Raw genomic sequence first — 24,586 nt, 5'->3', positions numbered from 1 at the left:
TTGGTCGACAATGAAATATTGGTTTACATTTTTTGAACGCAGATAGTTTTTTACATCATCTGATTTGAAAGAACTTTCACAGTCAGATGTCAGTTTTGTTGGATGGTATTTGTCAACGAATATTGTCAAAGCAGTTTTCACATCTAAAATATTTTTGGACCATAATGGTATGGCTTCACAGTATCTTGTGTTTTGACCGACAAATATTAGCCAGTATGGTGGTCCATCTTCTAACCTCGGAATGTTTTCCAAGATATCCATAAACCAAGCATTTGGTGTTGAACTAAAGATTTTTATCATGAGTGCTTTCTTTGTTGCCTTAGAAACATAGGGGTCCTTGTTTGGATTCGTCATTTTTTACCCATAAGAAATGGGTTTATTTGGCGCATTAGCAGGAGTTGCATCCAGATTTTTGCCCGCAGTGGGAACAATAGCCAGAGGTGTATTTGGAGTTGGAAGGAAGATTTTGAGTACATTAGGTATACTTAAAGAGAAAGCACAACCTATTATACAAACTGTACAGAAAGGTTGGGATGTAGCACGAGATGCAGCAAATCTTATTCCAAATCCTGAAACAAGAGGAAAAGTTCAAGGATGGATGGACAATGTAGGAAGACAAGCAGGAAACTATTATAACAAAGCAAATGACTACTATAACCAAGCAGGACACTATATGGACCAAGGTGAAAGATTCTTTAACAGAGGATATAACCATGCACAACAGTGGGTAAACAATAACCAACCTCAACCGCCTCAAACGTGGGGAATGTAAATTTTTTACTGAGATGAAATGAACAATACAGCATTGAGACAAATGGGTTCAAGATGGATTTGTCGACTTCCAGCAGTTACACAACGTGTTTGTCAAGTTCTTCCTATACCTCAGGAAGTTTTAGACCGACTTAAAAAACCTAAACAACCAGTTGAAAACAAACCAAACTAAAATTTTTTACTGAGATGAAATGACCGAAGAAGTTGAAACGGTAGATTTGACACCACAAACAAAAAGTTCAGAACCATTGTCAAAACCTGTCAAAGAACTTACAGATGAAGAGAAAAAATTAATAATAGAAAGTGCCAGGTCTGGAAATACAAACCCCAACTATAAAGTCACTTTTCATAGAAATGGAACGGCTAGTATCTCAAAAAAGAAACAGACTCTCACAAATAAAATATTGAAGTCTGAAGGAGCTTTCGAGACAAAGAGATGGAAAGTACTTCACTGACCACAGTTCATTATAGAACATCTCATTGACTTAGAGTCGAAATATTCTAAACTTTACAACAAACACAAAAAGTTGAAAGGAAAACAAAGACAGATGGCATATGATATTTACGAAGATGTTGACGACACAACTGTTCCTGCAGGTGAGGTAAAGTCAGAGGAACCGAAAAGTGACGAAAAACCGATAGAAGAAGAAAAACCAAAAACTGAAGATAAACCAAAACCAAAGTTTAGTTTGGAAACTAAACCAAGTCAACCTTCATTAGCTGGTATGGGTTGGCGTCAAAGGCTTATGGTAGCAGGCGGTTATGTAAAGTAAAGAAAAAAATATTTTTTTTATTTTTATAAAAATGCCCCCGCATAGAATGGATAGAAAGTCTGCTAGAATAAAAGCAGAGTTGCAAAGATATGGCTGGAGAGTTTCAAAGAATTTTAAATATAGGAAGGGAAGACCCATAAAAGTTTATGACAAACTGGCTGGTCTGACCTACGAAATGGACTTGGAAACAGCGCGCACAAATTATCCAAACAGATTAGAGAGGTTAGAAGAAGAACGTCTTATGGACATGCCTTTCGATGTTAGTGAACCTCAAGTTGAAGGACACGACGGCTTTGCCAGATTCTACTGGAAACATGACGAACAATTGCATCCTTTGAGAAGGAAAAAAGGTAGTGCAGAGGATGGTCATGCTCCCATGGAAAGAACAAGATATGCATATGAAAAGTATCGTGAAGTTAGAAGTAAAATTGGTTCAGGTCAAACCTTTACAGTAAACTTTGACGAAGGAAAGAACAAAGAAGGCTTCATGGGAGTACTTGCTGCAATTCAAGACGGAAATAAGAAAGGACACAATCTCAGACTAACCATAACAGATTTGGACGGTCATATATACTATGCACATGGCAATGTCACAACAGCTGCAATGCTTCTCGACGCTTTCAAGACTACAAAGAGAGAACAAATGGTTGACTCCGACTCAGACATTTTGAATGCAATTGAAGGAATTGCAAGTGTCAAGTTCGAATGGTACCAACCTAACCCTCAAGCAGTCAGACAACATGCTGGATACTTTCCGTTCATAAATAAGTCTGACATTGACTTGACAAGGTATGGAATTTACAATTCAATTGAAACAATTGTCAATGAACCTTGCATTCTTACATGTCTCAGGAACTCTGGTCTTGTTACAGAAGAGAAGATGAAGTATCTTGAGTCATGTGTGAAGACAAGGTACATTCTCAGAGGTCAATTGGCAAAAATTGCACCGTTGGCAAATGTCAATATCCGAGTCAACATACCGACTGAGAAAGGTTCTTCACATGACGACTATGTTGTTGACTTCAAATTACCATGGTTGAAGATTGTAATTGTCCACAACCACTTCATGTTGAACGAAAGTCTTACAAACCCATTGTTCGGAAAAGGCAAGTGCAACATTGTCAGAGCTGTAAACATTCTTTTCGAGAAAGGTTTGTTGGAACCAATTCCAGATGACAAGCTGACAGAAACTTTTGTACCAAAAGACGAAACAAACTTTTCATTGTTAGCAAGACCAAAAGTTGTTCCAGACAAAGTTATAGCACAAAAGAAGTACACTGTTCCAAAAGGAGTTGGATTGTTCGGATACCAACCTGAACCAGAAGAACTTCCAATGAGGTTGCAAGAACTTCAAGATGCTATAAACAAACTTCCATTGAGACATCCAATTGACGTCAAATTGTATTGGAGAGCATCGGAGTTAGGTCAGAAGGTTTTATATGAAACAGGTTGCTTCGACGATGTTTATGAGATAACAGGAGAAGTTTCTCAGAAGATAAGAGACTCACTTGAATTTCCACGAACTGGACCCATTGGTTGCGACAAGTTCGACTCAAACGAAAAAATATACTATGTCGACCTTAACGCTGCGTACATGAGGTTCGTCCAATATATCCCGACTGGAATTCCAAACGAAGATGGTGAGTTCCCAGGAAGGAACTATACAGTTGGAAAAGTCATACAACAACTCTATGATATTAGGAAAGCTTCAAACCCCAAACTTGCAATGACACTCAAATTGCTTATGAATTCGACATGGGGATATTCCATTAAAAAACCTCAAAAGATGAAGAGTAAACACTATGAGAAGGTCGACAACTTTGTTGAAAGGTTCTCCCCTTTTGTTTTGAAATACGAATTTACTCAAGGTCAAGGTGGCTTAGTAACCACAGTAAAACCTATTGTCGAACATTGGTCTTACCCTCAGTTCGCAAAGGCAGTCCTTGACAACTACAACAAATTCTTCTCCGAAGTCAAATCCAAAGTGAAGGTTTACTATGAGAACATTGACGCACTCATGACGAACGAAGAAGGGTATAACAAACTCATTGAAATGGGTTTAGTCGGTGAAAAGATGGGCTGTTTTAAGCTAGACAAGGTATTTTCCGAAGTTCATGTTCTCTCCAAGCGTAAGTACTGGGCCGTACTTGAAGACGGCACAGAAATAAAACATTGCATGAAATAAAAAATTTTTATTTGAATTTGAATTTAAATGTGGGGAATTCTTGGTCTCAAACTCATATATAACCTGTTTGTCTGTATTTTCGTCGACTATGGCACGAGACACGAACATTGACCAAACGGACAAAAAGTGTCATTTCGGATGGTCACGCAGCCAATCGCATTCGAGCACTTCGAAGAAGCCTTACGTTCCAAGGGAGAGGGTGTCTGGTGCAAGGCAGAGGTCATGAGACTCTACGAGCAGTACATCCTCAATGCCTGGGAGGACAAATCGTCCTTGGATTGGCAAATCTACCAACTCCTCTGGGACGACCTCCTACGCAACTGGGAGAACGAAAGAGTCCAATTCAAAGGTCGGGAACTAATTTTGCAAATTGACCTTAATTTCACATACTTATCCAAATAAACACCTAAATTTACTTGGGGTTTCCCCCTAAAATAAAATTTTTTTACTCTTAGAACCACTCGAGGTTCTCCTTACGGTTGTTGAGCTTGTCACCGTCAATGTGTCTAACCTTCGTCTTCTTGCCTGGATTTGGAACCCATTGAATTGCGACAAGCTTGCCCATGGAAATTGAACCGCGATTCCGAAGGTTAAGGTTCAAGTGTCCCAAGTTGTTGAGGACTGGGGTAAGAACCTTGCCTGTCTCCTTGTTGCGGATTTGGTATGGGTAGGGTTGGGAAATTTCGTAAGTGTCATCGGCAACAAGGGTTGCCCAAACTTCCTCTTCTTCGTGTTTCTCTTCTTCCTCTTCTTCCTCTTCCTCTTCTTCGTGTTTCTCTTCTTCCTCGACAATTCCTTCTTCAATTCTGTGTTCACGAATTACGGTGTTGGAGGTTCTGTCCTTTCCGAGTACCTTCCAGATGGCATCTATCTCTTCGAAGAAACGGTAGATGAGTCTGGCAAGGTCTCGGTTCTCTCTCGCGTAAATGCGCAAGGTTTCCGTCAAATCGTTCAGGACTTTCTCATTGGAAGCTTGGTTCATGAGGAACTCACCTTTAAGTCCCTTCATCTCTTCCATAAGACTACTTTGGAGAGTCTTAACGGTGTTTGTCAGATGAGCTTTCAATTGGGCAATTTGAATTTGAACTGGGCGCTTGTCTGGCAACCTTGAAAGGACATCTGCTATTGTGTTCGGCTTCGGTGCTTGTTCGGACATCGAAAAAATGAAGTGGTTTGAGAATGACGGTTTTACTTCAAAAAGCTTGTTATGACAGTTATGTCATACAACAAGTTTAAAATAATATCTTGTTCTTCTTCTGAACGTTTGTTGTCTCTTCCGATAAAAGTTTGGAACATGAGAACCAAAAAACGTTTTTTGAGATTGCGGAAGAGTTCAGGCAAACGTTCATATTCCGGATATGTTGGGAGCAGTTCGAAACATCTGAGCTGACTTTCGGACAAAATTGGGACAATGTCAACAAATTCATCTTTGGTCGGACTGCATGAAGGTAAGTCCCTTACATGTAAGTAGCTCTGGTAAAGTCTTCTCATTTCTGCTAACTTTTGGAGTATAGCTTCGTAGTTTAGAAGTTTTAATTTTAATTGTCTTATTCCACTCTTGACATCTAAACGGTAACTATCCATGAGGTCAAGAGTAGCTTTGGTAGCTTTAAGTGGAGCTATCTGTTCCTTGACTTGTGCAATTTTGGTTGCAATTGTGGTTTGAGCTCCTTCAAGTTCGCCGTCTATGTCGTTCTCAACACCTTCAACCATAGCTTGCAACTCTTCATCGGTCCATTGAGTTTGGTGTGGGACGAATTTAACTTGCTTCATTCAAAAAATGAAAAAAATGTTTTTACTCTAAACGTTAAGGTTTACTGAATTGGTTGGATGTCGCCTTCACAGGTTATGTAGAATGGTTGACCAGAGAAGTGAAGGAGAGACTGAATTGCCAATTTCATATGGGGTAGGGGGTTCTCCTTGTTTGGTATTTTTATCCAAGGACGTTTGTTTAGGAACTTAACAAGAGCTTCTCTTTTGGCGTCCTTTATGCCATCGTAGGCTGTCCCGTCTGGTATTTGAATTGGAATTCCAGTCGAAGTCTCGAGCTGAAGTGTAGACCTTCCAGAAATAGTGGTGAACTTGACCTTGGGCTTCATTACCCTGCGCAAGTACTGCTTAACAACTTCATTTATCTCTATAAGGTAAACTGCCTCGTCAAATCCTTCTGGCATTCCGAGTCCTTCCATCCGACAGGAAAATATTTTCCCGACAACTGGAAAAAATTTTCCGGACAAAGGGAAAAATTTTTCCCGACGACAGGAAGAACTCTTCCAGTTGTCCGTCCGTAAACCATTCAAATTTTCGAAAATTGAGAACTTTTTGGTCGAACTGCAGAAAAAGTTCTTCCTTCCGACAGAAAAAGTTCTTCCTTCCGACAGAAAAAGTTCTTCCTTCCGACAGAAAAAGTTCTTCCTTCCGACAGAAAAAGTTCTTCCTTCCGACAGAAAAAGTTTTTCCTTCCGACAGGACACAAACGAATGTCCGACGTCCCACCAACCGAGCCCATTCCCAAGCCAGAAGAACCGAAAGCACCAGCCCCTGCACCTCAGTTCCAGCAAGTCCCTCCGATTTACTACCAATTTCCACCTCAAGGTTACTACCAATTTCCACTACAAGGCTTCCCGAACTACCCTCCTCAGCCTATGCCTTACTTCCCCAACCCTTGGATGTTCCAGCAAGCTCCACCCCAGCAATTCCAATCTCAATCCAAGAGAGACCAAGAGTTCGAAGAAGGTCTGAACCGCTTACGCAAAGAGTATGCTACAGCTCCTATGGAAGACGACAGGCTTTCAGTCTCTTCCCTAAGGTCGACCGATTCGACTCGTACCACAGATTCGGTTCGTGACCGTGAAGACTACCTCAAGCAGTCTGAGAGACTCTTCATCCTACAGCCATTTACAGTTGGAGCTCTCAAGAACATGCGCAATTACGAAGGTCAAACACCAGCTGGAGACCGCAAAACAGACGTACTCGCAAGAGCAGTCCAACTGGTCAAGACAAAGACTGAGATAGTCGACTTCATTCTTGCAGCTTGCCCATACAAGTAAAAAAAATAAACAATTACGAGTTAAACTTTTTATTCTTTCTTTTCTGAGTTGTTTAGAGCTGGTTTCTCTTGTAGAAACCTTTCGTACTCTTCCATGGTCATGTAATTGCGAATTTGGTACGCAATTCCAGGTTCGTTGTTTTTGAACCTTACGTATGTAACGCTTCCATCCTCCTCAGGGAAGTAAGCTGCTAACATCTGACCAAGTTTTCTCGGTGACTCGGAGCTCATAAAAATGTCACTTTTTTAAACCTTAAGTTTTTAGTCTTATTTTACCCTTTGTTTACCCTTTGTTTGTCAATGTAGTATTGGAGTGCAATTTCTCCAAATTCTCTGTGTCGGAGTTCTTCAGCATTTTCCAAGGTGTGCCTGGAGAACTCAAAGAAGTTGTCAAGAACATACTGCCATGCTGCTCTTCTGAGTTCGTCGGTATTTTGGAAGTGTTGCACCTTCGAGTCTTCGGACATGAAAAAATGACACTTTTTCTATTAAACCGTTTACAATTTGAATTTTGTTGCTGAATTCAGCAAAAATAATGTTTATGTTAGAATGTTAGATCTAACATGTTTTCTAACACGTTTTCTAACATGGTCTAAAACTCTTGAATTTTCATGAATTTTCCCGAAATAAAAAATAAAATTAGTTTTATTTTTTATTTTATTTATTTTTTTTATTTTGTATAAAAGACATGATTTCAACAATCGGCACAACAACAGTTCAAACAACTACAGCACCAAACTCGCTAGTTATGAATCCAACATCTATGTTAGTAGAGATGAAAAACTTCATTCCTTCTTCATATACTTTCGAAACAAAAATCCAGAAGATAAAGCAAGAACTTTTAACAAGTAATTTAGACTGTAGTGCGAAAGATGAAACAAATGAACAGTATCTTTATGAAATGCAGGACATTATTGACCATTTACCCAAATTGCCTGAAATCCAACAACAAAAACTAACCATTCCCGAATTTGACGAAATAGAAGTCAAAGCAACTGACTCAGTAGAAATAAAGAAGTTCATACGAAAGGTAAATTATGAATTCCTTGGTTTTCATTGCAACCATAAGGTTATGGACAAAGATTGCGACATGGTATATAAGAACATCTCTGACATATATAAATCCGAAGAATTTAAGACCTACGACAACTTTGTTTCGTTAGTTGCAAAATGTGTTTGGGAAATAAGAGATAAAGATAGTAGGGGTAAGGTATGGAACGAACAAATAAAACCCGCTATGTTCGAGATGAAGAAAACCATTGACGCCTTGGTTGTTTTAGCAGGTAAGGTTTCAGAATATAACGCAAAAATGAACCCGCAATGTTCAAAATGTAAAGCAGCAATGAGGAAATATAACTACTCCGTCAAAGAGATAGAACGTATGCGAAACGACTATGCAGACTTAAAGAAAGAAGCAGAAAAGCCAGCAGAAGATAAAATGGACATGTTAGCATTTCTGAACAAAAACTATCCAACAGCAGAAGATTTCCTTCTATCTGATGTCAAGAAGAAGTATAAAGAAACTTTCGGTATCGTTAAAACTTTTGACATACTGACAGAAGAAATAGAAGCTACGAAATTGTTTAGAGTCATGAACCATCGCAACATATACCATGTAAAACGCTTGTAAATAGTTATGTTAGAAAACATGTTAGAAAACATGTTAGATCTAACATTCTAACATAAACATTATTTTTATTGAATTCCGTATGAAATTTCATGAATTTTGTATGTTTTAGACCATGTTAGAAAACATGTTAGAAAACATGTTAGATCTAACATTCTAACATAAACATTATTTTTGCTGAATTCCGTATGAAAACAGTGAAATTTCTCTAGACCGACTTTTATCGGCCTTGCATAAAACACATGAAAATCATGAAGCACAGCGAGTAGGGAAGAAACCCCAGTCGCCAAAACTCTATGAAAATCGTGAAAAATAACAGAGTATTTTGACAACTTCAAACAAGCAGAGTAAATGAACTCTTTATTTTTCAAGCTTGACTTTTTACAATTTGAACTTTGTTTGCGTAGATATGAATTCTGAAAGAAGTATGAGGGTCTTGTATGACTTTGTACTTCTCCCATAGTTCATGTCTGTCAAACTTACCTGCCATGGACTCTTTCATAAGTTCCATGAAATCGTCTTCGGACAATCCAGGGAAAAGTATTATGTCAGTCAGTATTCTTTTAACATCCTTACTTAAACTCTTGGCTGTCTGTACACAAATGACAACTGAGATGTTAAAGTGTCTGAGCTTCTTAAGAATTCGACACATATCTTGTTCTCTGTTCTTTAACAAAGGATGAGAAGCAAAGTCATCTAAAATAAGAAGACATCTATGAGGGTATGTCTTCCAATCGTAAGATTGCAATTTCTTCGAAATGTATTCTATCTCTTTCTGTTTGTTTCTGAAGTGTTTCTTCTCTAATATTCTCTGCATTTCCTCATTTGGGTCTTTAAACTTAGAATTTATATACTCATTTATAGCATTATACTTCAAAACTCTTCTTTGGTACTTCTTTATCCAATCTAACAACTCAGAGTCTTTTATACAATATAACTTGACTTCTTTATAATATCTTTGAACGAATTGACGGTTTGGTCAAATTGACCAGAAGTACTAACAAATAACAACTAACTCATAGAATGGGTTCTTCTCATCTAGTTCTTGTTGTTGTGCAGCCATTTTAAGATAAGTGAAAGTCTTACCGACCCAGGTGGTGCAATTAGACCTGTTATACCATTCTGAGCAAATAAGAACTTGTCATGTATAGGTTTTATCTGAGCATTTTCTAACTTTTCTTGTTCTTCTTCAAAACATTCTCAAATTTCTTGTCAATGTCAGCAAACTTTTTTTCTAACATATTTTAGAAAAATTAAATTTTTATCTTTTAGAAAATGTCTAGCGATTTCGCTATCTATATTCGAGACAAGCTTTTCGACTCTAAAACTTCTGTCGACATAAAATCTTACATAGTGTAACAAGAAAGGTGAATTTGTTCTAAAGTTCTGTTTCTGGGAATATGACAAGAACCATAAAACATTACAAAGAGCAGTCTTAAAATTTGTCAATGACAGACTTGTTGACAGAGATGACGCCGATTGGAAAGATGAAGTCCAACAAAAGTTCTTAGAATGCAAAGAAGGCACATGCGCTGTTCTTGAAGATGAAATAGAAAACAGAATAGAAGAGCTATTAAAGGACAAAGAACTTTTACATAAATATGGTTCTGAGAAATTTGACATAACTCCACCAGAAAAGAAGAAGAAGAGAGAAAAGAAAGAAAGAAAGAAAAGAAAGTAGAAGAGAAGAAAGAACCTGAAACAGTTCCAGAGAAAAGAAATTTGACATGTAAAAATAAAATTTTATTTTTAGAACATTTCTGGGTCAATGTCAATGTTCTCTTCCTCTTTAGGAGTAAACACTGCTTAGACTCTAAAATCTTTTTACCCCCAATTTACCTTGAACTTCAACTATCTTAGACTCATAATATTCATAGTCGTCTGTCTTCTTTGGTTCATAAGGTATAACAAGTTTGTATGCTTTTACCTTCTTTAAGGTTTGAGAACTTTCTGTCAAAATTTTCTTTGATGTCAACAACCTTCTATGTATAAGTCTTCAAAGTTGCACCACTTTTTTCTAACAACAGCAAACTTAAACTGGTGCAATGTTCCAAATTTTGTCAAATGTAGACTTTTCAAAATTGTAGAGTAAACATTCAATATGCGAATGGAGCTAACTTATCTTTGACTTCTGTCATGTACTTATTTACTGAGATGAATTTTGCCATCTTTTCTATCGGATAAAAAAAGATTTTTTTTTAAATTTACTCAGAAAAATTTTTCTTTGTATATACACCATTCTGAACATCTAAAAGACTTTTGACATTTGCAAGAATGTTCGTTTTAGAAGCTGCCATATAACCATATTCTTGACAATATTGTTTATACGAATCGTACAATGACCTTTCATCTAAACACTCAAAGTCAGTTTCATCTATGAACAGTTCATATACACTCTTGTTTGCTTCTAACAATGTTTGTCTCTCTTCGGTATGTGGAATTTGTCTTGGATTGAACTTTGAAATATCTAATGTCATGAAATATGAGAACAAGTGGTTGTAAAAGTCAGATGTCAAAGTTTCTGCTAAGTCGTCAAAATATTCTGTATCTTGCATATGAGAATCTGACGTTCTGACAAACTACATATCTTCTGTCAGAACTTTCTAACTTCATCGGAACAAATTGTTTGAAACCATAATGAAGTTTGCAACATTTTCACAAACTCTTTGGTCTTTATATTTTCTTTCAACAACTCCAAACTTTATCTGTTATAAGACTCTTCAAAGCATCTGAGTTCAAAAACTTTTGTTGTATCTATACTTTGAAGTTCATTGCAAACTATAAGTTTCATATTCTCAATTGAAGAGTTAAATTTACCGCAGATGTTTTCTAAGTTTGTCATATTAGGGTTCGAAATAACTTCTAACAGTTTGCATAAGATATCTGTAAAGAATGTGTTCTTACCAGTTCCTTGTTTTCCAATTATAATGAGAGCAGTTTCATTTTTAGCACTTGGATGTTGTAAGATGTTTGCAAACCAACATAAGATATACTCATAGACTCTTTCGTTTCCATTGCATATAATTTCTTTGACATGGTCTAACCAAGCTTCTATAATATTTTCTTTCCATTCTACTTGTTCATATTTATATCCAGTGAAGATAGAATAGAAGTTTGGAGAAGGTGTATAGAACTTTATACCTCGAACTGAAAAATCTTCTAACTTTGACAATAAGATATCCCAAGCATCTAACATCTTCATGCCAACTTGTACGACTTTTATTTTCTTAAGTTTCTGTCTACATTCTTGTTCTGAAACTATTGTCGCTTTAGGTTTGTTAAAGACAACATCCCATTCTTTCATGACATAACATTCTGGGGCAGAGTCAACATAAATGACTAAACGTTTCAAATTCTCGACTGCTTTGTTATAGTCTCGAAATGGACACATATTTCTGAATGCTTGGAAGTCATAAAAATCTGAAACATCTATTCTGTACATTTTTATAAAAATAAAAAAAATATTTTTTTTATTCTTGACTTTGTTGTTGCATTTGTTCCATTTGTTGCATTTGTTCCATTTGTTGCATTTGTTGTTCTTGTAATACAATACTTTCACCAGTTGCATCTTCCAATTCGAAACTTTCTGCCGTCATTGACAAATACATAGGACATAAAAGTTTTACAGGAACAAAGTTTGCGTCAACTAATGTCAACGTTATACTTGCCAAAGTGTTTGAGTTCACTAAGGTTGAAAATTCTGCATTCGAATGAACAATAGGCAAACCAGCAGAGAAAGTATTGTTTATACGCATAAGTATTTTTGGTCATAATAGTTTCTGTCGACATTCGAATAACACTTTGAACCTAAGTTTGAAACAATATATAAGATTGGTGTGCTTAATGTCAATGGAATAGACATTCCTTGTATGACACCTTTTCCTGTTATAGGAAACTGTTGGTAGTAAAAACCAGAAATAAGTTTTGTATTATAGCTCATATCGTTTTAGTAAACTCAGTCGGACATCCAAACATAATGAAACCTGCTCTAGTTGCAGCACATGTTAACCCGTCCTTAAAGTATTAAATAAGTCAACAAACCTGTTGGTGGTATATCTGAGTAAGTATCTTCAAAGGAGTATTTTTTACCATTCACAACAATAAAGTCTTCTGGTGTCAAAAGAGCAAAACAGGCTTTAGTCGTCATTGTGTTTAAGGTTAGTTTACAATATCGTCCTTGAGGACTTTGTAAGTTTGTTGTTATAAATTATATGACTCAGGGTTTTTAGTCGTAATAGTATAAACCATTATGTCTTCTGCCATTTACTTAGCAAATAAATTTTAATGAAATGTTGTGGTCGTCAAATATTTTTATGACGTCTGGGAAACTATACTTTAAGTTCAACGTTTCACCTCCTTTCATAACGTATATCTTGTCAATGACATTATATGAAACACCACAGCAACTAATGTCGGGTTCTATTTCTTTGATGTTTATATCGTCTGCCTCTGTCAAAAGTTTCAATAGTTCTTTCAAAACTTCATGAGGTGCAATGACATATGAGTTCACTTTTACAGGGTTGTGTTCGACCAAGTTTAACATTATACCTAAAGCTTGACAAATCTTCTCCTGAGTTTTAAGTTTGTCTTTAAGTTGCATGTAGTCATTTCGAATATCTGCAACAGAACTTAAGTCTCTGCTAACTTCAGGATATGTTGGTTGTTCTTTTACAGGAACAATTGTTATACCATCTTCGTCTTCGTATGGTTTCCCACTTCAACATCTCTTCTTTGACATTGACAACAACACTTTGACTGTTTGTTTGAGTTGGTGAATTTAACTTCACATCTGCCATCGCCATTAAACCTTTTGAAACACTCACGCTTCTATTTTTCGGAAATGACATTTTACTTAGAATAAAAAGATGGACGTATTCGAGTATCTCTTCGAATTGAAGCAGAACAAAGTTTACACACACAAACAATACAAATACATTGACAGAATAGTTCTTTATACAAACAATGGAAAATGTTATAGAATAGCAGTCTTTGCTGAACCAAATATTTTCATAAAGCAAAGAAAGTTGTATAACCGAAATGGTGAAAGTTCTTGAAGCAGACAAAAATATAACTTCAAAACTTACAGATATTTCTAAAGGAAAGTTTATAATACAATATTATGTCAAAACTGGCGTACTGTCAATATTTGACGGAGAAAAGTCAGTTCAAGAACAACTTACTGACCTGCTGCCAAAATCTGCTCGATGGAAGCTGTCGTTATACCAATCTGAGGAGCCCCAGCAGGTTTCATCGAACGAATCTTCAAAAGAGCATCTTCCGTGAAAAGTGCTATTGGTTTTGTAAACTTCTTTGCTTTCAGTTCATCTGGACCGTCTCTGTCACCAGTATATTGTATTTGTACAGTACCAACAGTTGAAGTACCACCCATAAAGTCTTCTGAGTCAGCAAATGGAATGCCAAGCCAAAAGTTTGAACGGTCTCCATTTGTATATTGAGTTTTTTGACCTCCTGTATGAGTCCATACTTTCACATATGGCATAATAGAACTTTGCATTTCAGGGTTAATGGTTGTTGTGAAGTTGTTGTTAAAGTTCATAGCATCTAATGTCAAGTTGTATGACCTCATATCCTCAACTGTAGAATATTCTTCTCTTGGATAATATTTGCCATCTATGTTTATATGGTATTTAATACCAGGGTTGTAGAAACAAGAATAGTCATTTATAGTTCGTCTGAACAGTACAAACATAGTATCTGCATGTTTCATTGCAGTTGTTAAAGCAATATCTGTTCTTGCACCTGGGTCAGCACTTTGGTTTCCAACTTCACCTGCAAAGTCTTTGACAGATATTTGGTGTATAGGGAACATAAGTGGAACTGCAATATATTTGGCAGCTAAAGCATTTGAAATATCTGGGTCCAACATATAGACTGCAAGTCTGCTTTCTATTCTCTTGCATTCAAATTTTTCGCATGTGAACTTAACTGGGTCCAAGCATCTCCAGCAGCATTGAAATAATAGTTTACTTCATTGTTGAAGTTTGAGAAACCAAAGTCTAAGTCAACTTTGTTTTTGCAAAAGTCGGCGAATGACATTTTATTTGTTCCACTACTTCTGTAAGAGTGAATGGGTCTTGTGTTGGTGCAATGACTAAGTTATTTTGCTTGGAGTAAGTTCGATAGAATTTTTCCTGCCCAGTTTGGTAAGTATCTTAAAAACCTGAAGATGAGGAAAGATGACAAAGGAACTCTAAGTTTCAGTTTTACTTTAGTGGCAGCATTTCCATCTGAACCAGAAAGGTTAACATAAACTCCTGGAACGTTAGGGTCAAGTCTTCTTATTTTCTCAATATTTGCATACTGGTCTGTTTGTTCTCTAGCTTGTGGTTGTACTGAGTTTCTCAAAGCGAACCATTCATAGTTTGCCCATGTTACTGTTTGAACTAAGTCAGAGTTAGAATATATCTTATATCCCATGAAAACTTCTGGAGCATATTGGTATCCGACATAGAAAATTCCATTGCAACCTTTCTTGTCAGACAACTTGGCAGAAGGTTTTATTTCAATGTCTTGTTCCACGTATAAGAAAAGAGTTGTCAATAGAAATTATATGAAACCTGTCGCAAGCAATATCTACTGTTGTTGAAGAACCTTCTCCAAACTCACCTACGTTTCCATAAGAAACAGCAGTTGTATATTCGTAAGTTCCAGGAACTATTTCTGACCTTCTAATGGCATTGTCGCATTCGTTATACCATTCGGAAACATTTCCATTCATGGCATCCAAAACTGTTGGCGTTATATTCTGAGCGGCGTACATTTCATATGGGTAAAAATATAGAATAGTTGGGTTTATATGTCATAATAGAACCCACTCCGACCAAGCTTTACTTTCTTCCTGACTGAGTTTTTAACTCTTCTTTTTCCTTCATTGCCACTACTTTCACTTTGTTCTTCACTACTTTCACTTTGTTCTACTCTTCTTCTTTGGTGTCGCTTTGGTAACTTGCCCTCTGCTTCAAGTTGTTGCATCTTTGCCTCATGTTCATCTAGTATGTTGCAAATTTTCCATGCCCTTTTTGCCTTTGGGCTCTGGTCGCCCATCTCAGGTAACCTATATCCTAGAAAGAGTTTGTCATAGTTTGTATTTGAGTCTTTGCGTATTGTTTGCATGACTCTTTCCTGAGTTTCCGGTTCAAGCTCTTCAAACAGTGCCTGTCCATATGGAATATGCTCGTTTCCAAATATATGTTTTTTGTAGCCATTCTGGTTTTCTTTCCATGTTACCAACTATATCTTTTGTGAATGGGAAAGCTTTTACCCAATCTTTCAGTCTTGCGTCATTTATTTCTGTAGTTGGTTTTATTTTGTCAAGGAACATGTTTTTCAATACTAACATTTCATTTGGTACTGTCCATTTGAGTTTTTCTTAAATATTCATCCCTTCTCGGTTCATTGTCTGCAAAGTAAGTTTTTATGACATTTTGTAAACTTTCGTTTGCAAGGTCATGTACAATAGGTTCTCTTCCTTCTCTGTCCATAACTTTCTTTCTAAACTCTTCACCAAATATACCATCTCTATGGTTCTGTGTAGTTCTTTGAGATAAATGTTCTAGAACGTCAGGTGTTATATTTCCATCAGCCATGTTCATTTCATACTGGTCCAAAATATCTGCATGTTTCATATCTTTCAATGGCATTAAAGCCGCGCTTAAAATACCAGCTATATCTGGTTCACCATTGACTTCCATTGCGTCTACAACTTCTTGGAATTGAGGTTGTAAGTTTATGAACCACCTATCCGGGTTAGCTTTATGACCCCATCTCATTGTAGTTCCATCGTCTGCAGAAACAAAAGTAGGTTTGTTTCCATCTTGGTTAGGTTCTGAATGAACTTTAAACAATGTTTCATTTCTATATGTTTTCTTGAAATTTAACCTTTTATCTTCACCGAGTTCATCCGAAGATTGAACGTTAAATGCTCGTAAGTAAAAGGGTTGTTGTATTTGTGTACATTTTCTTTCAGTACTTTCATTCTATGCTGAATATTTTCATCTGGTGTTGGAGTCTTTTGTATGTCGGCAAACATTTTTCGATATTCTTCTACTATGTCAGCCGAATCTTTCTTAGACTCTTGGAAATATTCCATATTCTCCGCATACTCTTGTTGAGGGTCAAGATTTTTCGGCTGTTCCAAATCTTCATCTAGTTCTGTGAAGTTAGTTTCCAAAGGAGTGACTTGTTCGTTTCCTTCAGGCTCTTCTAGCTGTTGTTGCTGAACTATTTCTTCCATGTCTGGTTGTATCTGAACTATTTCTTCCTGTGGAGTTTCTTGTACCTCATCTGCTGACATTTCATATATTCCGAGACCGTTTTTAACAATTTCCCTATCTACGTCATCCGCATTCATAAGCTTTTGTTCTTTCGTTCCGTCTCTATTTTTTACGCGTTTCATGACGAAAGTTGAATTGTCATTTAGCTCTGACATCAAATATCTCGGAGTAAATTCATCCATGTCATTTGGATGATATGCTATTAAATCATATCCCTTAGCGAGCTTGTATTTTCCAGGTTTGAGATTATATCCGTTTTGGTGCTGAGCCATAAAGCTAAATAGGTTCGGGTCAGTATTTCCATCCTTGAACTTTCCAATAGCTTCTTTATATCTGTCACTAAAGTCAACAGTATCTGGGAAACCACACTCTTCTTTAAGCATTTTTAAGAATTCTTGGTTTCCTTGTTCTCTACTTCTTTTATGTCCTTGCTCTGTTTGTGGTTGTTGTTGTGCTGGATTTTGAACTGTTGGTTGTTGTGCAGGGTTTTGAACTGTTGGTTGTTGTGTTGGTTTTGGTGCATGCCTGTGTCTGTGTCCATGTGACGATGTAAATGTGTTAGGTAGTCCTGGTGCAGGTGCTTCTCTTGGAGGGTTTTGTGGTATATAAGTTCCACCAGCTGGCACATATGTTCCATCTGCAGCGTAATGTCCTACCTGACTTTTCGTTCTTAAGAAAGCATTTACTAGGTCTGTTTTGGTCTGTTGTAACTCTTTTTCTTGACTTTTCACAACAGTTGCTCTAACGGCGTCATAGGCACTTTGAACTGCCTGTCTCGTTGCTGCATCTGTTATTTTCGTCATATTTTGTGCTACTTCTCTTAACTCTTTGTCGAAACCTTCAGACTTCAGTTTCTTTCCAGATGAGAAGTCGTTCACTTGTTTCACCTTACTATGAAGAGCTTCGAAGGCGTTCTTAAAGTCAGCATTCGTTAAAGCTTCATTTGAACTGTCTTCATCCGCTTGTATTTTTGTCCTTATTGACCCTATAAGCTGGGCTGCTTTAGCGTTGGCTTGGGCATCTAACCAGTCATTGTTAGCTTTTATATATTCCGCGCTTTTCATTGCCTTTTGCATGGCTGCGTCGTTATTTTTACTTTCTTGTGCTAAGTTTTCATACTGTACGGTTTGGTTTTGCAACTGTAAAAGTTTTTCTGCCTTTACATTTGCTTCAACTTCTTTTTTATACTCATCGCTATCCATATATGTCTTCAGGGCTTTTTGTTTTATCTTTCATCTTTCAGTACTTTATATTGAGTAGTATGGTTTTTCAAATTTATAACATCTTGTTCCATTTTTGCTACTTCTGCTGCTTTTTCTGACACTTTTTTCGCATATTCCTCTGTACTTAGTTCTTTCAGTTGTTCTTCTTTCTTCTTTTTCTCTACGTTTAACTCATTGAGTTTCTTTGTGTGTCTGTCATATTCTAGTTTCTTTTCGTTTTCACTTATTTGTTTCTGTATGTCTATGTTTGACTTTTTGACATCTGTTATTTGATTTTTGAGTGAACTCAAATTCATTTGACTTTGAGGGTTATAAGCTGTTCCGTCTGCAGCTCCATAGCCTGCCATTTTCGCTAAAAGTGCCGCTCTTAAACTCCACTCTGTGCACCAATAACTCGGTTTAAAAGCATAGGGTTGCTTGACATTTGTTGCAACATAGTGGGGTCATTCAGCATTTGTTGTTGCAACTGTTGTTGTGGTGTTAGTTTTACTATTGGATGTTTCAATGCTCTCTTCTCTTACGTATATTCTTACGTAGCTTACGTGGCATTTTAAGTGAAGTTAAAAAGCGGTTTTTGACAGATGTTTATATGACACTTTTTGTTTAGCACAAAAAACTACTCGGTCAAAGTGTTGTCAGTTTTGTAAAATAACCGTCCTATCTCATTCTATAAGGGGAAAAAGGCTTCTCAAAGTATACTTCCTTGGAACGCCTGTAACTTTTCCTGTAGCGACGATAGACCTTACTTGTCCGGACAAAGTTATACTATTTTGAGTGCTCTACAAAAAAAGTCAACGGCGACGACTCTCAAAAACCGTTGTGTAAAAAGTTTTACCGTTGGACAAAAAAGTATATATAGAAAACAAAAAACGTTTATAGTTCATTCAATATTTGAGATGGAACGGTTTGCCAACGGTAACTATTAAATAAAATAAAAAAATAGAGGGGGTCTCCGTTGACGAAAACGGTTTATTTTAAACTTTTCTATGAGTTTATTTTTCATAATGGAAGGAAGAAAAAGTGTCGCAAACAATTCTCAACCGCTAACCAAAGCCAAAGCCCCACAACCTCCAAGAACCGGCACAGCGGTTAGAATAACCACCAAAAAGTCTAACAGCGAATTAAGAGAAATTCTTCAACAAATTTGCTCTAAATATCTCAAAGACGCCGAAGAAAACACACAACCAGACGCTACATACAATACTCAGTTCTGTGAAGTTCTGAACAAAGCAATTGCTAGTTCAATTGAACTTACTAAGACAATTCCAAATCCAATTGAGCTTAGCGATGTCTTAGTTCAGTATTTTCCAACATTTACTAAGCTTATAATGTTGAGAACTTTATACCAAGTTCGTCAAAATCTTCCTCGTAACATCCAACGGTCATTCGACAAGAGCATTGCCGAATTCCAAGTCTTTAGTTACGGATATGACAAAGATGAATACGAGGACGAGTTCGGAGACAACTGTACAAAATGGTTTGAATGTTATACGACAACACAATTTGAATTCGACTTTCTCGAATTCAACGCAGCAACCATTCATATCATTGCTCTTTACCTTTCCGAAGAACAACAAGACCTCGCAGATGGAGATGTTGTTACTGTCGTCATGAAAACTCCTGAACAATTCGGAAAAAAGAAGTCTCTAATTGCCAAATTCGTTCCAGGACATCAGCTTTTCCAACGCACAGAAGTCTTCTGTATTCCTGGAACTAAGTTCTTTGTCAGGAGCGAACTCAAAGAAAGATATAATGTGTCATTCAATTACACATTATATAATGTCTTCGACCCAGAAGAAGACTTCTTCCCAGAAGCAATGGAGGAGGAAGAAGAGGAGGAGGAAATACAAGACTCAATCCAAGAAGAGTCCTCCGAATTCACACCAGAAGACTAACAATTTTCCGAATAAAAACTTCATTTATACTAAACATCTTCAGGGCTAGAAGGGGCGCAGCCCCTGGAAGCCCCAATACCTTTTTTTTTTTTTTTTTTTTTTTTCAGTAGGGTTGTTAGATTCCCGACGATAGGTGTCTTGGAAGATTTGCCTGGTGTCATCATAGTGTCTTTAAATCAAAAATTTTATTTTGGAGTTAGTTTTATTGATTTTTCAATAAAAAACATTTCTAAAACAAGAAAATAAAACGATAAAATATTTATATTTTATATAAGGATCTTATATATTTAAAATAAATATCATTTTATTTTTTTCATTGGTGTCTGTCAAACCATAATACACTATTCAAAAATTCAATGTGTCTTGCGGTTTCAAAAGACACCTTCAAATTGAACGATAGCACAGACACTATTGAATTTTACCCATTGTATTTAGTTTTTACCCTTTTTATTTTTAAGAATTAATGACTGAAACAGCCGTTTTGCTTAAAGTTCATTAAGAGAAAAACAATTCTTCTTCTTCAATCTATTGGCGCATTTATTTCTACACGCCAATAAGGAAGGGAAAATTATAAGACACCATGGTGTCTTCAAAACGCTAATTTTTGATATTTTTAACAACCCTACATATCAGTAGATAGGGTATAATATAGAGGAGCTTTATGAATAACTTAAAATCCGGGAAATTCAATATTCAACGAGAAAAACGCTTAACGAATCTCACTTTTGGTGTAAACATCACAAAAAATTGAGAAGGCTTTCTGGTCGGAAGCCTCCCTTAATAAAGAAAAAAATTATTATCCTCTTTTTTTATAAAATTGCACTTTTTCAAAGAAAAATAGAAGATCCATTGACTTATTATTCAGATTCAAAAAAAGTTGATATCTCTTTTTATTTTTCGTCATTGCTATTGAACATTCAACTTGGCCTTGATAAAATATGTTGAGGAAAATTGATTCAAAATTTTGAAGGGGTTTTAAATGTGCATATAGTCTTGAATATTCAGAACTAGGCTTAATATAAGAAATTTTTGAATTCAGATAAGGTAATTTTTTTCCATTTATTTAATTAAATTGTTAAGACCAAAGGTTTAGATTAATTTCATAATAGTTTCTTCTGCATTGAAATATGGAGTGGGATCCAATAATATCGGAAAATGAGATATTTTTGAAGGTGGTTTAAAACTTAAAACTAAGTTAACATTCAAATAGAATACATAAAATAATTAAGATACACCGTTATTAATATTCAGTAAAACTTCAAAAAAATTACATTTCGAAAATTTCTCAATGCAAAAATATAATTTTTAGCTATAAAAATGAAAATAAAACTTTTATTGGAAAATCATGTGAGATGGAGAATTATTTATCTCCTCATTTAGTATTAATTCTCTCTTTCTGAGAGTGGAAAACACATTTATGGAATATATTGATTCCAATTCACTTAGAATAATCAGGATGAATTAAGAAAATTAACGATTCATGAAGTTACAAAGCATGTGGAAGTATAAAAATTGTAAACTATTTTTTATTTGAATCTCAAACGTATTGAATAACGTTCTTTGCATTTTGGATGAAATTATCATACATTTCTCAATCATAAACTCTACACTTGATCTCTTGCCAGAATAGAGCCAAATAATCACTGTATCAATAGCGCATTCTTGATTTCATTTTATTCCTTTCACCTTCTCTTTAAAAATATAAGATTGGTTATTCAATTAGATAATAATTTTATTTACATTTTTATCATTTTCTTTTTTCTTTTGTTTTGTTGCTAGGATATGATTAAATTAATAACATATCCTGTAACTTTTATATTAATATGTTATTCCATGCATGTATGCTTAAGATTTTCATTAACATCCTTGAAATAAGGGTGATTCAATGCGCTCTGGGCATTGATCCTATGCTCCGGGTTCATTTGAAGCATTTTACTGATTAAATCAACCAGTTCCGGATCAACTCCCGGGAAGAAACTATTAAAGTCTGGTTTTTCCTTTTTCATGCAAGGAATATTGTTAATTTTGTATTTATAAAAGTCTGGGTAGTCCTCCTCACTAGGAATTCCTAAGACTTCGGTAATTTTGATCAACTGATCAACTTGAGAATCGCCCATGAAAAGGTTTCCACGAGCCATTTCGGCAATGACGCAGCCGATGCTCCAAATGTCAATCTCTGTGCCATGAGCTGGGGCATTAATCAAGATTTCTGGAGCTAAATACCATGGAGTTTTGATTTCTTCGATATCGTAAGGAATTGGATGGAAGCAATATGCTGCTGTGCCAAAATCACCTAATTTAAGTAATCCATCTCTGTCGATGAGAATATTTTCTGGTTTGATATCGCGATGAACAATGCCAATTCTGTGTAAATAGTAGGTTCCGCAGAGTAATTGGAATGCGTATGATCTGAGTAAATTTGGGTTCATTCTTCGTTTCGAAAGAAAGTTCTTAAGATCCATATCCATAAACTCACAAACCATGATGATCTTTGAATCCTTGCAAATCACTTCACGGAAATGGAGAATGTTTGGGTGATTCAGACTTTTGAGAATACAGACTTCACGAACAGAAGAAGGTGGGATTCCATCCTCTTCAAGGTCCATACGGACAAGCTTGAGAACAACAGGCTGATCCGTAGGAATATGTGTGGCGCGAAAAACACTACCATAAGTGCCTTCACCCAATTTCATATCCTTATGATAAGCACTGAGATCCATAAATCTGTAATGATTTTTTTTACCCTAAATTTTTTTTGGTTTTTAAATTCCGATCTCTTTATCAAGAGTGCTCATTATCTAACAATTTTAAGATAGAAGGTTGATAGATTAGTGATTTACTGGATATGTGACCTAACAAAATGCAAATTTATAAGAATAACATGGTTAATTTATGAAAATGCGCGTTTAATGATTGCTCAAAACCGGCTAATTTTGATATTTTTATAACCTGTAGAAAAAATTAAATAATTTTTAATGTGTCTAATGAAAATAAAACAGGTTATAAAAGCATCACTTTTAAATTTTATTTATATAACTCAGATAATGCTGCTCTGCATAATGCAGTATATTATAATTGTAAAGAAATAGCTGATCATTTGTAAATTGGCTGATTTAAATAAAATTTGTTATTAATCTAAACTCCTTTTCCTTCGTATAGTCTCTTATTCAAATTTTTGATAGAGGTTCATTCAGTATTGAGGCAAAAAAGCGATAGGAAGACTTTATATAGGAAAATGCGTTTATATATAGTGAGAATAAAATAATAATAATAATAATAAAAGATTTGTGGATCATTAGAAAATTGGCTGATTCGAGATATAAAAATTGCTCACATTTGCTCACATTTTGGCACTTTTTTGTACGTTTGTTAAAAAATTGTGAGGAAGATCTCACAAAAATAGTCAAAATGTGAGCAAATTTTGAGAAGTGCTCACATTTTGACATACGATTATTTTCATACGTTTTTTTGATGAATTCTAATAAAACTTCATTACCACTTTCAGAACGAAGCGTAACTTTTCAGCACGTAACGCTCTATCATGTGTAGTGACATATTATTCAAAAAAACTCAGATTGCTTATCTTATAATAACAATTTCATTAGAAAAAATGCACGATTTCACGCTAAAACTTTGAAGCAATTCTTAAATTCGGATAAAAAATCGATATGTATTACACTTTAAACTTCAAAAAATGGTTCAAAATTTAGACTTAGTTTATCTTAACAATATAGCAGATTTTAAGCCGAACAAGTAGGAGTAATAGAAATAGCTCTTGAAAATAATTACAATTAGTAATATGTAAGTCAAAGTTCGAGTATTCTAATAAATAAACGTTCCGGATTTTCTTTACTACAAGAATCAATACTTAATATATAGAAGCAACAGTAAAAACTTATTAGAGATTCAAAAAGAAAGTTGACTAAAGAGAATCTTTTTATATAAGTAATTTTATTTTTTTGAAATACGAGATCGAATAAACATGTATTTTATTTTATTACTATAATAATACGTTTTTACATAGTAAGAAAGTTTAGAGACTGAAATGAAATTAAAAATTGAGAAAAAAATAAAGCTTTTCTATAAAAATTCATATTAATATATAGTATAATGATATTACAATTTATTGATAGTTGTGTTAGAAAAAAGGTACATTCACTATTTTTGACAAAATTTTAAATTTTCATGGGGTTGTAAATCTTATAATAACTAGATGAATAAGGAATAAATTCCAGTATGATGTGCATCATTATATTAAACACTATATGTAAGGCTGGTGATTCTATTAACACTTATGAAGATCTATAGTATTTGAGCAGATAAATTTGATAATTTCCAAAACTCTTATATTTCAAAATTAAAGTGTGCGAATGCATTTAAATGAGAGCAAAAAGAGATTGATGCTGTTAAAACTATGTGTTAATTTGCAATTATTTCGCATCACAAGAACTACCCAGTAAATTCGGCTATCTTTCTTTGCAATTATTCTCCATTATACATATAATATAATGGTTAGGGTTTGAAGAAAAGTTACTAGAGAATTATTGACTTTTGAAATAATGCAGAATTTTACTTGAAGAAATCATTAATTTATGAGTTCCAAATTGCTAAGCATGACGAAGGATCATTAAATTTGCTACAATTAAATACACTTATTGCAGAATTAAGATTTTTGAAATTAAAAGTTTGAAATATTGCCTTTTTGAATAAAAATTTAAATTTTATTATATAATCATGATAATATCTTATAGAAATTAAAAGAAAATATT

At 35.2% G+C, this 24,586-nt stretch overlaps 13 protein-coding genes and 7 pseudogenes across 20 annotated transcripts, besides 3 other annotated features; 9 read left to right on the top strand and 11 right to left on the bottom strand.

Moving 5' to 3' along the window:
* Window positions 1–19,921: part of a mobile genetic element that runs on past the window's edge.
* Window positions 371–772, top strand: TVAGG3_0519560 (uncharacterized protein; the record flags this gene model as incomplete). The annotated part of the gene is made up of 1 exon (XM_051237187.1): window positions 371–772. The coding sequence occupies one exon, from the start codon at window positions 371–373 to the stop codon at window positions 770–772; it is 402 nt and encodes a 133-aa protein (XP_051095011.1).
* On the top strand, window positions 791–943 carry TVAGG3_0519550 (uncharacterized protein; the record flags this gene model as incomplete). The annotated part of the gene is made up of 1 exon (XM_051237186.1): window positions 791–943. The coding sequence occupies one exon, from the start codon at window positions 791–793 to the stop codon at window positions 941–943; it is 153 nt and encodes a 50-aa protein (XP_051095010.1).
* Window positions 963–1,544, top strand: TVAGG3_0519540 (annotated as a pseudogene). Its single transcript has one exon. A coding segment is annotated over exon 1 (582 nt).
* On the top strand, window positions 2,188–3,729 carry TVAGG3_0519530 (DNA/RNA polymerases family; the record flags this gene model as incomplete). The annotated part of the gene is made up of 1 exon (XM_051237185.1): window positions 2,188–3,729. One exon carries the CDS (start codon window positions 2,188–2,190, stop codon window positions 3,727–3,729), a length of 1,542 nt encoding a protein of 513 aa, XP_051095009.1.
* On the top strand, window positions 3,868–4,131 carry TVAGG3_0519520 (uncharacterized protein; the record flags this gene model as incomplete). Its single annotated transcript, XM_051237184.1, has 1 exon — window positions 3,868–4,131. One exon carries the CDS (start codon window positions 3,868–3,870, stop codon window positions 4,129–4,131), a length of 264 nt encoding a protein of 87 aa, XP_051095008.1.
* On the bottom strand, window positions 4,181–4,747 carry TVAGG3_0519510 (HNH endonuclease family; the record flags this gene model as incomplete). Its single annotated transcript, XM_051237183.1, has 1 exon — window positions 4,181–4,747. The coding sequence occupies one exon, from the start codon at window positions 4,745–4,747 to the stop codon at window positions 4,181–4,183; it is 567 nt and encodes a 188-aa protein (XP_051095007.1).
* TVAGG3_0519500 (uncharacterized protein) lies at window positions 4,918–5,502 on the bottom strand (the record flags this gene model as incomplete). Its single annotated transcript, XM_051237182.1, has 1 exon — window positions 4,918–5,502. One exon carries the CDS (start codon window positions 5,500–5,502, stop codon window positions 4,918–4,920), a length of 585 nt encoding a protein of 194 aa, XP_051095006.1.
* TVAGG3_0519490 (uncharacterized protein) lies at window positions 5,544–5,918 on the bottom strand (the record flags this gene model as incomplete). The annotated part of the gene is made up of 1 exon (XM_051237181.1): window positions 5,544–5,918. The coding sequence occupies one exon, from the start codon at window positions 5,916–5,918 to the stop codon at window positions 5,544–5,546; it is 375 nt and encodes a 124-aa protein (XP_051095005.1).
* On the top strand, window positions 6,210–6,779 carry TVAGG3_0519480 (uncharacterized protein; the record flags this gene model as incomplete). The annotated part of the gene is made up of 1 exon (XM_051237180.1): window positions 6,210–6,779. One exon carries the CDS (start codon window positions 6,210–6,212, stop codon window positions 6,777–6,779), a length of 570 nt encoding a protein of 189 aa, XP_051095004.1.
* TVAGG3_0519470 (uncharacterized protein) lies at window positions 6,809–7,009 on the bottom strand (the record flags this gene model as incomplete). The annotated part of the gene is made up of 1 exon (XM_051237179.1): window positions 6,809–7,009. The coding sequence occupies one exon, from the start codon at window positions 7,007–7,009 to the stop codon at window positions 6,809–6,811; it is 201 nt and encodes a 66-aa protein (XP_051095003.1).
* TVAGG3_0519460 (organellar and viral DNA polymerase type B) lies at window positions 7,851–8,408 on the top strand (the record flags this gene model as incomplete). The annotated part of the gene is made up of 1 exon (XM_051237178.1): window positions 7,851–8,408. The coding sequence occupies one exon, from the start codon at window positions 7,851–7,853 to the stop codon at window positions 8,406–8,408; it is 558 nt and encodes a 185-aa protein (XP_051095002.1).
* On the bottom strand, window positions 8,773–9,468 carry TVAGG3_0519450 (annotated as a pseudogene). The gene has a single exon. A coding segment is annotated over exon 1 (696 nt).
* Window positions 9,681–10,097, top strand: TVAGG3_0519440 (annotated as a pseudogene). The gene has a single exon. A coding segment is annotated over exon 1 (417 nt).
* TVAGG3_0519430 lies at window positions 11,091–11,847 on the bottom strand (annotated as a pseudogene). Its single transcript has one exon. A coding segment is annotated over exon 1 (757 nt).
* Window positions 11,876–12,668, bottom strand: TVAGG3_0519420 (annotated as a pseudogene). The gene has a single exon. A coding segment is annotated over exon 1 (793 nt).
* On the bottom strand, window positions 13,582–14,462 carry TVAGG3_0519410 (annotated as a pseudogene). The gene has a single exon. A coding segment is annotated over exon 1 (881 nt).
* Window positions 15,345–15,648, bottom strand: TVAGG3_0519400 (annotated as a pseudogene). Its single transcript has one exon. A coding segment is annotated over exon 1 (304 nt).
* On the bottom strand, window positions 16,499–17,502 carry TVAGG3_0519390 (protein of unknown function, DUF4106 family; the record flags this gene model as incomplete). Its single annotated transcript, XM_051237177.1, has 1 exon — window positions 16,499–17,502. A coding segment is annotated over one exon (1,004 nt), but the record flags the coding sequence as incomplete, so codon positions are not given.
* Window positions 19,251–19,817, top strand: TVAGG3_0519380 (uncharacterized protein; the record flags this gene model as incomplete). Its single annotated transcript, XM_001325637.1, has 1 exon — window positions 19,251–19,817. The coding sequence occupies one exon, from the start codon at window positions 19,251–19,253 to the stop codon at window positions 19,815–19,817; it is 567 nt and encodes a 188-aa protein (XP_001325672.1).
* Window positions 19,922–21,069: 1,148 nt separating the features above from the next.
* Window positions 21,070–21,343: a mobile genetic element.
* A 126-nt stretch (window positions 21,344–21,469) lies between these two features.
* TVAGG3_0519350 (serine/threonine kinase, cdc2/cdc28-related) lies at window positions 21,470–22,558 on the bottom strand (the record flags this gene model as incomplete). The annotated part of the gene is made up of 1 exon (XM_001325638.1): window positions 21,644–22,537. The coding sequence occupies one exon, from the start codon at window positions 22,535–22,537 to the stop codon at window positions 21,644–21,646; it is 894 nt and encodes a 297-aa protein (XP_001325673.1).
* A 573-nt stretch (window positions 22,559–23,131) lies between these two features.
* Window positions 23,132–24,586: part of a mobile genetic element that runs on past the window's edge.

The sequence above is a fragment of the Trichomonas vaginalis genome, chromosome II (genome assembly GCF_026262505.1).
Source record: "Trichomonas vaginalis G3 chromosome II, whole genome shotgun sequence".
Classification (NCBI taxonomy): Eukaryota; Parabasalia; order Trichomonadida; family Trichomonadidae; genus Trichomonas; species Trichomonas vaginalis.
The sequence above is the reverse complement of the archived record's forward strand: the minus strand, read 5'-3'. Positions and strand labels throughout refer to the sequence as shown.